General features: G+C 45.9%; 1 protein-coding gene across 1 annotated transcript in view; it reads left to right on the top strand.

Annotated features, from left to right (window-relative positions):
• The window catches only part of DNAH9 (dynein axonemal heavy chain 9), a gene marked incomplete at its 5' end in the record, with an annotated part of 330,910 nt that overhangs the window by 289,526 nt on the left and 27,719 nt on the right, over window positions 1-13,665 (top strand). The window contains 3 exon segments of the mRNA XM_014590899.1: window positions 6,097-6,288; window positions 7,663-7,854; window positions 11,666-11,836. Coding sequence (XP_014446385.1) covers window positions 6,097-6,288; window positions 7,663-7,854; window positions 11,666-11,836 — 555 coding nt within the window.

The raw sequence follows: 13,665 nt of genomic DNA, 5'->3' as shown, positions 1-13,665 counted from the left end.
TTCTCACTTTCTATTTCTCTGTCTCTCTCTGTCTTTCTGGTGAGAGCATGCGCCCTATAGCAAAAACCTCTAACCGAGATCTCTTTCAGGTTTGGGTGTGAATGTGGGGACTGTGATTTTTCTTTTATTCTTTTCTTTTTTAAAAATAATTATTATTTATCATTTTAAAAAATTATCTAGTTGCTCATGTCCTCCCTGAACCTGGGACAGGGAGGGGACAGGGCCCGGGACTCTGTGTTTTAACAAGTCTTCCAGGTGACACTGAAGCACTGTCAAGTTTGAGAACACTGTGCTCCAGGGAGACCCAGAATATTAAGGCACAACATCTAAATGTAGGCTGCCACATTCCTGGAATTTCCATTACTGGGAATTCCAAGACTTATGATATAGAGTGTTTATTTAAAGCCATGGAGACCCGTGATGGCCAACTTCATATAGGAAGCTGCACTAGCAAAGTCTGCATCTTAGGCCTTTGTCGTCTTCTCAGGAAGTTTCCTTTGCTTGTCACTTCTCCCTTGGGGATTCCACCTTCTTGGGGAGGGGCATGTACAAGGGCATGAAGACCAGCAGGATGAGGTCGAGGAGTCACCTTAAAGTCCATCCACCACTCTAGGAGTTGGTGGAATCCAAAGAGAAAGTTCCATTAGGGAAGTTTTCCTCTCTGACATCATCTTGAAGTAGTACCAAGGGTTCTCTGGTTTCACAGCAGCCATGCTAAAATTCACAGGTTTCAGATGGCTCATGTAGGTAACTGACACCAGCCATCCAACAGGACAACTGTTTTAGCTAGACTAACATTAGCCATCCTAAGGAGCCTGGTTTAATTTAGAGAAGACTGTGTTTCAGTCAGAGGCTCAGAAGATTTTGCTAGCTACAAGATAAGCCATGTAACAGAAGTGGAAGAGTCCATTTGGGAGAGGGAAGTGTCTACAAAGATTTGAGAAGCAAAACTTGTCCAGTTTCCTTTTTGATTCCCCTTCCCAGCTCAACTCCAAAACCCACACATCATAATTGCTCCATTCTCCTTTCACGAGTGCCCAGGAACAGATGCCTGAACAATGCCCCTTATTGTTACCAAATAAGCGGGTCTTTTGCCCAATGTACACAAAAGCCAGTCGCCATGGCACCCGGTCTTGCAACTATGACATAACTAGCCAGCAAGGAGACAGGAACACTCTCAGATCTGGCACACCCATCGCAATGGAGAAGGGTCCTTTATAGATGGATAAGCAGGAAGTTGGTCATGTTGTTTGCCGGTCCCAGACCTACTGGTATTAGGGCAGTTTCAGGATTGCAAGCTTTTCAGTCCAGACTGCAACAATTTAGGACACCCATCACTTCCCATCTCATTTCCTGGAAACTGGTCCTGTTCTTTTCTTCCTACTGTAATCGTCGGTTTTGTTTCCCAGTGCAGCTGGGGTCAACCTTAGGTCATTCAGCCTATTTGAGCTTATACATCCTGTAAGTAGGCTTACATAGCAGTTCACGCTAGGATATTCTCTCTTAGGCCAATTCTAACCAGTTACAGTATTTGCCCTATTCTTCAGAGTCATATCTTAGAGGACAAATCGGGGGCTGGACAGTAATACAGCAGTAAAATGCAATACTCTGCAAAGCAGACCTACATGGGCAGGTTGCCATTTCGAGGCTGGAGACCTTTCTGAGAACTTCGCAAACATATGAGCCCATAATTCAGGCTGGCTGAGGCCAGGACTGGATCATAGCATTGAGACCCAGTTAAGGGGTCTTGTCTGTCTCTCAGAATAAATGGATAAACTTTAAATAAATAAACAAACAAACAAATAAATGATCAAGCTCCTTTTATCCCTGCTTTTCTGATAGCTATGCTGTTTAGGGATGATTATTTTATACTGACTTTCATTCAAATGTGCCACTATCAGCTGATTTTGGCATTTTAACAAGTTTTTGGGTTTTTTTGTCTTTGTGCTTAAAGGCATTTTTCAGTAGGACTTAATTTTTTCAAATGCATAAAGAATAACAAGTGAAGCATCCAACACGTCTGTGGAGACCAGCTCTATCTAGAAAGCAGTTGCTAAACTCTTTTTTCGTCCTCTGCAGCACCTCTGAACTTGTATGTTCAGGCCTTTGTAGAAAACATGGTACCCAATGAAGGGACCATGGTGACCCCACATATCCATGGAGAGACAGAGACTGTGTCATGGGTTTGCCATAGAAAAATCAGACCTACTAGAAGCTTAGTCTGTCCTGTCTCCTCTGCTCCTCCTGCCCTTGTGAACAAAGGACTGATTCCTGGAAGAAATGCATAACTGAACCCAATGCTAAATTGGATTGGGTAAGCTTTGAAAGTGTCTTTCTTGGGTTTTGGCTGTAGCATCTTGCTCCAACCTGAACAGAGATAGACTCATTCAGAGGAAATTTTTTTCAATTCCAAAGAATCCAGGCATCCCTGCCCTACCATTCCTTCAAAAATGCAGGCTTTGGCTTCTTCCCCTTTTCCACATCCACCAAGCACAACTCCATTACTTCCTCTGAACTGTCTCCTGCTTCTCCTCTCTCCCATTTGTCCCTCCATTCGTCCCTCTTTACAAGCCACACATTCTGCCCCTGTCCTTGCTCTGCAGTCGGGATCCCTCTGTGCGCTCAGCTCCTCAGCCCGAGTCTGGGTACCCCTGCTCAGGGTTGGAACAGTGAGCTGGGCCAAGGATAAGACACCCTCTACTTTTTGTGGCTCTGGTTCCTATCCTCTCCTTTCTTTCCACAACTCCCCCAGCGAATGAGCCAGGGCTTCCTTAGTCACATAGACAGCAATAACACCTCCTATAATTCCATGATGGGGAAGGCAAACGTGGCAGGAAGAGAAGATACTCAGAGGTGATGCCGGGGAGTCCCTACCCATACCCTGTGTATAGTGACATCAACATTGCAAATATAACACTCCATGGCCAGTCACCCTTCTTTCCATCAGCTAGGTGAGGGAGCCTAGTGAGCACGTCCAACACACGAACTGTACCATAAGCCACACCTCATGGTAGCCTAAGTCCAAACCTTCACTCCAATTCTGAATTAAAACCCAACCCCCTGGGACCAGCAGATGGCATCACGGTTATGTCACTGAACTACCACATGGCCAAGCGTGGTTGAGTTCCGGACCCAGTGGCCTCAAAGTCATGCCAGACGCATGTGCATGTGTGCCCGAGGAGAAGAGAGAAGGGATTACAATGTGGCCATCCGGTGGAATCCAAAGAGAAAGTTCCATTAGGGAAGTTTTCCTCTCTGACATCATCTTGAAGTAGTACCAAGGGTTCTCTGGTTTCACAGCAGCCATGCTAAAATTCACAGGTTTCAGATGGCTCATGTAGGTAACTGACACCAGCCATCCAACAGGACAACTGTTTTAGCTAGACTAACATTAGCCATCCTAAGGAGCCTGGTTTAATTTAGAGAAGACTGTGTTTCAGTCAGAGGCTCAGAAGATTTTGCTAGCTACAAGATAAGCCATGTAACAGAAGTGGAAGAGTCCATTTGGGAGAGGGAAGTGTCTACAAAGATTTGAGAAGCAAAACTTGTCCAGTTTCCTTTTTGATTCCCCTTCCCAGCTCAACTCCAAAACCCACACATCATAATTGCTCCATTCTCCTTTCACGAGTGCCCAGGAACAGATGCCTGAACAATGCCCCTTATTGTTACCAAATAAGCGGGTCTTTTGCCCAATGTACACAAAAGCCAGTCGCCATGGCACCCGGTCTTGCAACTATGACATAACTAGCCAGCAAGGAGACAGGAACACTCTCAGATCTGGCACACCCATCGCAATGGAGAAGGGTCCTTTATAGATGGATAAGCAGGAAGTTGGTCATGTTGTTTGCCGGTCCCAGACCTACTGGTATTAGGGCAGTTTCAGGATTGCAAGCTTTTCAGTCCAGACTGCAACAATTTAGGACACCCATCACTTCCCATCTCATTTCCTGGAAACTGGTCCTGTTCTTTTCTTCCTACTGTAATCGTCGGTTTTGTTTCCCAGTGCAGCTGGGGTCAACCTTAGGTCATTCAGCCTATTTGAGCTTATACATCCTGTAAGTAGGCTTACATAGCAGTTCACGCTAGGATATTCTCTCTTAGGCCAATTCTAACCAGTTACAGTATTTGCCCTATTCTTCAGAGTCATATCTTAGAGGACAAATCGGGGGCTGGACAGTAATACAGCAGTAAAATGCAATACTCTGCAAAGCAGACCTACATGGGCAGGTTGCCATTTCGAGGCTGGAGACCTTTCTGAGAACTTCGCAAACATATGAGCCCATAATTCAGGCTGGCTGAGGCCAGGACTGGATCATAGCATTGAGACCCAGTTAAGGGGTCTTGTCTGTCTCTCAGAATAAATGGATAAACTTTAAATAAATAAACAAACAAACAAATAAATGATCAAGCTCCTTTTATCCCTGCTTTTCTGATAGCTATGCTGTTTAGGGATGATTATTTTATACTGACTTTCATTCAAATGTGCCACTATCAGCTGATTTTGGCATTTTAACAAGTTTTTGGGTTTTTTTGTCTTTGTGCTTAAAGGCATTTTTCAGTAGGACTTAATTTTTTCAAATGCATAAAGAATAACAAGTGAAGCATCCAACACGTCTGTGGAGACCAGCTCTATCTAGAAAGCAGTTGCTAAACTCTTTTTTCGTCCTCTGCAGCACCTCTGAACTTGTATGTTCAGGCCTTTGTAGAAAACATGGTACCCAATGAAGGGACCATGGTGACCCCACATATCCATGGAGAGACAGAGACTGTGTCATGGGTTTGCCATAGAAAAATCAGACCTACTAGAAGCTTAGTCTGTCCTGTCTCCTCTGCTCCTCCTGCCCTTGTGAACAAAGGACTGATTCCTGGAAGAAATGCATAACTGAACCCAATGCTAAATTGGATTGGGTAAGCTTTGAAAGTGTCTTTCTTGGGTTTTGGCTGTAGCATCTTGCTCCAACCTGAACAGAGATAGACTCATTCAGAGGAAATTTTTTTCAATTCCAAAGAATCCAGGCATCCCTGCCCTACCATTCCTTCAAAAATGCAGGCTTTGGCTTCTTCCCCTTTTCCACATCCACCAAGCACAACTCCATTACTTCCTCTGAACTGTCTCCTGCTTCTCCTCTCTCCCATTTGTCCCTCCATTCGTCCCTCTTTACAAGCCACACATTCTGCCCCTGTCCTTGCTCTGCAGTCGGGATCCCTCTGTGCGCTCAGCTCCTCAGCCCGAGTCTGGGTACCCCTGCTCAGGGTTGGAACAGTGAGCTGGGCCAAGGATAAGACACCCTCTACTTTTTGTGGCTCTGGTTCCTATCCTCTCCTTTCTTTCCACAACTCCCCCAGCGAATGAGCCAGGGCTTCCTTAGTCACATAGACAGCAATAACACCTCCTATAATTCCATGATGGGGAAGGCAAACGTGGCAGGAAGAGAAGATACTCAGAGGTGATGCCGGGGAGTCCCTACCCATACCCTGTGTATAGTGACATCAACATTGCAAATATAACACTCCATGGCCAGTCACCCTTCTTTCCATCAGCTAGGTGAGGGAGCCTAGTGAGCACGTCCAACACACGAACTGTACCATAAGCCACACCTCATGGTAGCCTAAGTCCAAACCTTCACTCCAATTCTGAATTAAAACCCAACCCCCTGGGACCAGCAGATGGCATCACGGTTATGTCACTGAACTACCACATGGCCAAGCGTGGTTGAGTTCCGGACCCAGTGGCCTCAAAGTCATGCCAGACGCATGTGCATGTGTGCCCGAGGAGAAGAGAGAAGGGATTACAATGTGGCCATCCCCCTGGGGGATGATTTCTTGTTTTCTGTCTCTGTCTCTTTGTCTCTCCAGCGAGTGCATGCACCCTATAGCCAAAAATCTCTTAAAAAAAAAAAACTTAATCCCTCTGCAAGTTCTCAAGCCCTGACCCCATGCCCAGCCACAGTCCATTCTATAGTCTCACTGTAGCGCAAAGAGAAACCAGGATGTACAGTGACTTCATCCAGAATGATACTGATCATAACCCCACCCTCGCCTGCCCATGTGAGGGAAGCTGTGTATTCATACTGAAAGCCATGCTTTTTTTTCCAGGACACTCTGGAGATGTGTTCCCGGGAGACAGAGTTTAAGAGCATCCTCTTTGCTCTTTGTTACTTCCACGCGGTGGTGGCAGAAAGACGAAAGTTTGGGCCCCAGGGATGGAATCGGTCCTACCCCTTTAACACTGGGGACCTCACCATCTCTGTGAACGTACTCTACAACTTCCTGGAGGCCAACGCCAAGGTAATGAAACGATGTTCAGGGACTGGCCAGTGCAGATGTAGGTCTGGAGGGCCCTTCTCAGAGGGAGAGATATGGGGTTACCATGGAAGTGGATGTGTACCCAGGAAGGTCTACACCCTGCAAGACTGGGAGGTGGAGGGGTCAACCTGTCAGCAAGGATGGAGTCAAGGAAGAGGAAACCAAACAAGTGTGACTCACCCAGGGCGTGAGTCAGTCCCATGGGAGTCTGACCCAGGGTCCACCAGATCACACCATGTGCTTATAGCATGGAGGTATGCTGTGGATTGGCATGAAGAGATCCCACACTCATCTGACGTTAAGTTCTAATTCCACTGACCAAAGCTGCAAAACTCTTGGGGCACACAGCTCCTCACATTGGTATGGTCTTGCCAAAGCTGAAGCAGCATCCCCATCTCTTCTCTTCTCTGGTATGGCCATTTCGAAGAACACTTACACTACCAACAGATGCTCTCCCATTTAAGGCAATGGTCACATCGTCAAGGCTCATCATGGACCAAACCCAGCATCAGCAGGGCCGCTGCCTCTACCTGGTGGAAAACTAATCAGGCCCAGAGGCCCCAACAAACCCTCCTGCCTCCTGCCCCTGGGTTCTTGGAAGCCCACTGCCCATAAGGGCTTCTCTCCATAGCTTTCATATCAATGAATGTGTATGCTGTACTTCATTCACTCTAAACTTTTGAAGAGACAATTGATTAATCTTACAATTAATGACAGGAAACTGGCCCTATGTTCCTCCACTGGGCAATCACCTGCTTGACGGTTTCCAGGAAGAGTCTGACTTCATTGTCACTGTTGATGGCTGTGAAAGAGGAAGCCATATAGGTGGGGAGATTGGTGCCAGGGCTCTCCTCACTGTTCAGTGTAATTTTCTTAATACTGGGTTGTCAGAAAACTCATGATGCATTTTTACATAGAAAAAATATATCGTAACTTTTCTGACAACCCGATAGTTTCTTTCTTTTATAAGAGAGAGAGAAAGATAGAGAGAAGTATCCCTGACCAACTCTCATCATCCTACAGTCTTTCCCCAGCCTCCCAGCTAGCCCATATCACCCCGAAGGCCAAACATGTTCAGGTTGACCTGGGTTCCAAACCCAGACCTCCTATGTGGCTTCAGCATTGCACAGCAGTGCTTGGCCACCTTGCTGGAATTCTTTAAGCATTCAGTGAGCTCCCCAAACTCACCTGACTCTCCCAGGGGTTTGAAGATAAATGACACATTGCTCCTCATCTTGAAAGACATCCTACCTCTGGCCTTTGCTCTGCCCACTTGCCAGCCACCCCCCACCCATCAGCCCTCCAGTGCCTGAGTGAAACCTTCCCCTCTGTCTTTCTTCCTTCCCCATCTCTCAGGTCCCCTATGATGACTTGCGCTATCTGTTTGGTGAGATCATGTATGGAGGCCATATCACAGATGACTGGGACAGGAGGCTCTGCAGGACTTATCTGGAGGAATTCATCAGGCCGGAAATGTTAGAAGGAGAACTGTGTCTGGCCCCAGGGTTTCCACTCCCAGGCAACATGGACTACAATGGTTATCATCAGGTGAGGCTGTGCTCTGCTCGGGATGGCATGATGGTGCCCACGAGGGACCTGGGTGCTCCTCCCAGGATGTCCTGCATGGCCAGGTGTGCTCATGCTGGAACATGACTATGAGCTTCAGGCAGAGGCCAGGGAATGGTGTAGAGGTGAGCTTATATCAGCTTTGGTTCTCTGCCCCACGTTTGCCCTATTCACCTTGAGACATATAGAACTTCTAGCCTCAAATTAACGTTCAGATTGAGCTTTTGCAGATCTTTTTATCCTTGATGTTTGGTTCAATAATTCTTTCTGTTGCTCTTCTCTACAATAACCACTGGGGCAGTTATTTGGTTGTTTTCATTCAGGATATTGACAAAGCCATTATTAACGGCACAATATTTCAGGTTAGAACTTAACTCATTTTTTGTAGAGCTATGTCAATGATTCTAAATACCTTCAGAGGGACAGATCTTGTCAGATTGCTCACCCCTCCTTCTCCCTGTTGGTTGCTGTGAACACAGACACACACACCCATACACACATGCCAGAAAAAGCATTCTCAGGAATTTTTTTTTTTTTACTATCACTTTAATTTTTTTCATGTTACTATTACTACAGCTTTTTGTAGGGTGTATGCGCTCAGAGAGACAGAAAGTGAAAAATTATTCCACAGTGGGAATGGCCATGCTACAATGCCTTCTCTTCCATTCTCCTCTTGGGATTTTGGGCACACATGCACACGTGCCCAGCATGAGGTTTAAGCTGCCAGATCTGGGATTCAAATCAGTTGACTATGTGGGAGTCCTAAAAGATTATTTATTCATTTATTTATTTTGAGAGATCATTGCTATAGGGCGTGCACACTCACCAGAGAGAACAGAGAGACAGAAAGTGAAAAATTATTCCACAGTGGGAATGGCCATGCTACAATGCCTTCTCTTCCATTCTCCTCTTGGGCTTTTGGGCACACATGCACACGTGCCCAGCAGGAGGTTTAAGCTGCCAGATCCGGGATTCAAATCAGTTGACTATGTGGGAGTTTAGCACCTTAACCAGTATGCCATCTGCTGGCTCCTCAAAAGATTATGTAAAGGAAATTTTCAGGGCCAGTTGATGCTGTAGTAGATAAGCTGTTTGAATCCCAAGAGGTCGACTGCTTGGTTTGAGTCCTGGACCCAGTGGTTTTGAGGAACATGCTAGATGCATGTGCACGACCAAGATCTCAAAAGGAGAATAGAGAAGGGATCGCAACATGGCCACCCCCTCTAGGGAGTGCTTTCTTGCACCCACCACCAACGCCTGCCATCTCTCTTCAGTGAACGCACATGCTCTGTAACAAAATTTTTTAAGAAGTTATTGCTGGACTTTCGAACATGCCTTTAACAGCTATTAAGGGCTGGCCCTGTAGCACATTGATTTAAGCACCATGCATATGGATCCAGATCCCGCACGGTTGGCTGCAGTTCAGATCTCATCCCTTGTGGCTTGAAAATCATGCTGAGTGCATGTATGTGCATGCCCCAAATCCTGATGGGGTGGAGAAATGGAAGAAGGAATTGTGGCATGACCATGCCCCATTAAAGGCTTCTCTCTCTCCTCTCTCTCTCCTCTCTCTCTCTCTCTCTTGTGCACAGACACTCTCTGGCATTAAAAAAAAGAAAATGAACCCTTAAATACCAAACTTAAGGGAAATACTGGCTCTAAAACATTAACTACAAACTTTAAAAATTGTTTTAATTTATAAAACTTAAGAGGGAAAGTCATGAAAGTCACTCGATCCAGAAAAACTAGAGCTATGAGAAGAATGAAAAAATAATAAAAATTCTTTAAAGAAAATAAGAGGAATTTTTAAAAACTGCTTGGCCAAAGGCTTCAAGGCTTTACACAGGAAAATAGTGTAAGAGTGTTGTAAGAGTGTCCCCTAGTGTCCATAGGCTAACTTGACAGGAGACTGGAGCAGGTCGCAGGCAAAGTGAGAGAAGAATCCTTACTTAAATATTCTGCTTCTTTATCTGGCAGTAACGTGACTCACACGCTCTCAAACAACTGAACTAGACATGCTTTTCTTTTACCTCCTTTTATCAGCCAGCTGATAAATGTTTATACAAGAGCCTGCCAACTGCTGAAAGAAATATTAAAAATAAACTTGCAAATTTACCTTTGAGGGGCCGGCTGGTAGCATGGTAGTTAAGGCAGCTGAATCCCACATGGCTTACCAAGTAGTTCGTGTCCCGGACGTGGCAACTTGAAAAATATGCCAAGCACATGTGTAAGCATGCCCAAAATCCTGAGAGGAGATTTCAGCGTAGCCATCCCTCTGGGGGATGACTTTCTCTCTCTTTTTCTCTCTCTCTTCTCCCGTTGAGTGTATGTGTCCTATTAAAAACAAACAAACAAACAAAAAATTAAACATTTAAACATTTGCCTTTGAAGAGTGATCAACCTTAGACTAGCTATTAATAACACCAAGAGGGACCAGCAGTTAACGTAATGGCTATGTTGCTGGACTCCCATGTAGTCGACCGCGGTTCAAGTCCCGGACCCGGTGGCTTAAACTCATGCCAGGCGCGTGTGCGGGCGTGCCCAAGATCCCGAGAGGAGAGGTGAGGAGAAGGGATTGCGCCGTGGCTATCCCCCCTGAGGGGTGATTTCTCGCTTTCTATCTCTCGCTCTCTCTCTCTCTGGAGAGCGCACACACCTTATAGCAAATAAGTAAATAAATAAATAAATAACACCAAGAAATCATTAAGATCATATTAGGAGCTGAACATAAGGGACATTTTCTCACCATTATAGAAAGAATTATGAAGGAAGGCTCATGGTATTCAGAGAAGAAAAAGAGCCTTACAGGTTGGGGAAGGCGTCTTAGGGACAGCAGACACTGGCTACTAGAATGGGCCATGGAAATGTATTGCTTGGGTAGAGACCAGCAGTTAGTGTAATGGCTGTGTCACTAGACTCCCACGTAGTCGACCACGGTTCGCGTCCCGAACCCAGTGGTTTAAAACTCACTTTGGGCGCGTGTGCGTGCGTGCCCAAGATCCTGAGAGGAGAATGGAGGAGAAAGGATTGTGGTGTGGCCATCCTCCCTGGGGGGTGACTTCTCGCTTTCTGTCTCTATGTTTCTCTCTGTCTGTCTGGCGAGTGAATGCGCCCTATAGCGAAAACCTCTCAAAAAAAATAATAATAAAATAAAATGTATTGCTTGGGTGACATGCTGGTTTAAAATTTTAAAATTTGAATACCTTTGGGCAGGGCCATGAACGCTCCAACTCATGGCAAAGCTCACCTCGCTTATCCCACAGCCCACGTCACACGGTTCATTTGCATGCATAGTCCTCTGTGTTTGTTAAGGTTCCTCTTCCCTAATATAGATACACAGAGGAGAGCAAAAGAATTGAAGGGCGAGATGGCTGGGATATCAGAAGTGCTTGAGTAAAACTACCAGAGAGGCATTTGTATTTATAAAGGATGACCAGAAACCTTCCTCCTGTTGGTAGGGACAGGCAGCGGGAGGGGGTGGAACTGCAGAGAAATAAAGCCATGTAAGCTTCCTAAAACAGAGAATGATATCATGAATGTGGTAAGTCAGGGAAACTGGTCTGGCATACCAAAACAGATGAAGTCAAGGTAAGGCTGGGGGAAGAATGTGCCCTGGGAGGTGGACAGCATGTGGAGTCCACCAGCCTTGGCGATCCATGTCTCCTGGAAGGGCAAAGGGCCACTGCTATCTGAGGCCCAATCTGGCCACCAACGAGCCTGAGTGGATGAGCCAGTGTGGGAGACAGAAGACACGCCCTGGTCTCCTGTTAAGTGAGTTGTCCTGGATTTCCAGTACATCGATGCCCAGCTGCCACCGGAGTCGCCCTACCTCTATGGTCTCCACCCAAACGCAGAGATTGGCTTCCTGACCCAGACCTCAGAGAAGCTCTTCCGCACCGTGCTCGAGCTGCAGCCTCGGGACAGCCACGCTGGAGATGGAGCAGGGGCCACGAGGGAAGAGAAGGTGTGTGACAGGGTGACAGGGTTGTCTGAGATCATTCTGGGGTGGTTGAGGAGACCAGGGGCACACGGATACTCTTCTCCTACTGATCACATTAGTAAGACACAGTGTAGACAGGACACATAGGTGTGGCCTGCCCCAGTCTTGAGTTGTTTGCCCTTCACCTCCCAGAGCCCCCCCTGAGTTGTTTGCCCTTCACCTCCCAGAGCCCCGCCCCCTCCCACTTGTGTCACCACATGGCCCTCTGGTTAAGTCATAGGAAGTCCCCGAAACTGGGTTTGGCAGCTTACTTTGCCAGTGCACCTGTTCAGTTTGTCAGCCAAGGTAAGAAAGGGTTAGAGCTGAGTTGTGTCATTGGTTTGGGAACTATGAAACTGACTTCATGATTCTTGAGCAAATCAAGTCATGACAGGTGGAGAGCTGCTTCTAAACACCTTCCTAAACACCCTCACCAACATTCATTTGTATAGACATGTTCATCCTTAAAATGAAAGTGCTGGGGGCCAGCAGGTGGCGTGGTGGTTAAGGTACTGGATTCCCACATAGCCAACTGTGGACCCAGTGGCTTGAAAAAAAAAACAAATAGATAGGTAGGTAGGGAGATAGGGGGTAGATAGATGAGTAGATAGATAGATAGATAGATAGAATGATAGATAGATAGATAGATAGATAGATAGATAGATAGATAGATAGATAGATAGATGGTTAGATAAATGATTTTTTAGAAAGAAAAGAAAAGAAAGTGGCTTCTCTTTGTACAAGTGACTTCTGGCCAGTCTCTTAACACACGGTTGAGTCCTACTAAGCACAGGACCTCCTGGAATTTCATGGAGGCTTAGGAGAACTATGGAATAGAAATTCAGACTTAGATGGAGGGTAGGTTTTAGGAGACAACTTGGGGCTCTGCTCGTGGTGTGAAGATAGCAGAGGAAAGGAAAGAAATGAGCCACCAAAGTGTTTGTTCTCTAAGACAAGCAAATTTAACTTTCAAGACACGTACTTGCACCAACCCATGTCCACCTCACAATCCCACCAGGATTCTGTAATTACAGACACCATTAGGCTTACACAGAAACGTCCTTGGGAGAATAAGGGTCAGGAGGCCCGGGCAGCTATCCAGCTCTTAAGTTCCTTCAGGAACTGATTTTAGGAAAGTGAAGTCACTGATACTGAAGGAGCTGGGCTCTTCTTAAAAGACATGGAATACTGAAATTTGATACAAAGTGGATGAATATGGAAGATTTAATGCTAAGTGAAACAAACCAGACTATGAAAGACGTTTGCATGTCCCCGCTCAATATATACCAAATGTCTGTGCTCTATAGCGGAAACTGAAAGATTAGAAGGTATCATATCAGGGCAGGCAACTGTAGATACCAGAGATACTACACGAGGGGGTGAGGAATAGGGGGTAGGAGCGAGAGCATTAAGGAAACAATCAACAACACAGTTAATGGACACAAAACTGAAGTCACCTGCTGATGATAATGTATATGGTAATGTCTTTGACTTGACTGATACACACCGTTTTCATGCTAAGAAAAATTCATGTCGTACTCTGTAGAGATGCATAGTGATTAACTACATTTTTTTAAATGAGAATTTTTTTTTAAAAGGCATGGAATGCCATCATCAAAATAACAGTTCTCACATTTTCATTGGACTAAGAATAAGCCAGAGACCTTGACATTCTAATTATGAGGCGAGGGTGGGGAGTGAGGGGGTGGGAGGAGGTTAGGCCCAGGAATGGGCCACCTAGTGATGTTGATGCAGGTGAGAAACTTTGAGAAAGCTCCTGTAAATCACACCTCTCAGCCAGCCCACTATCTAAA

The sequence above is a fragment of the Tupaia chinensis genome, unplaced genomic scaffold (genome assembly GCF_000334495.1).
Source record: "Tupaia chinensis unplaced genomic scaffold, TupChi_1.0 Scaffold000495_1, whole genome shotgun sequence".
Lineage (NCBI taxonomy): Eukaryota > Metazoa > Chordata > Mammalia > Scandentia > Tupaiidae > Tupaia > Tupaia belangeri.
The sequence above is the reverse complement of the archived record's forward strand: the minus strand, read 5'-3'. Positions and strand labels throughout refer to the sequence as shown.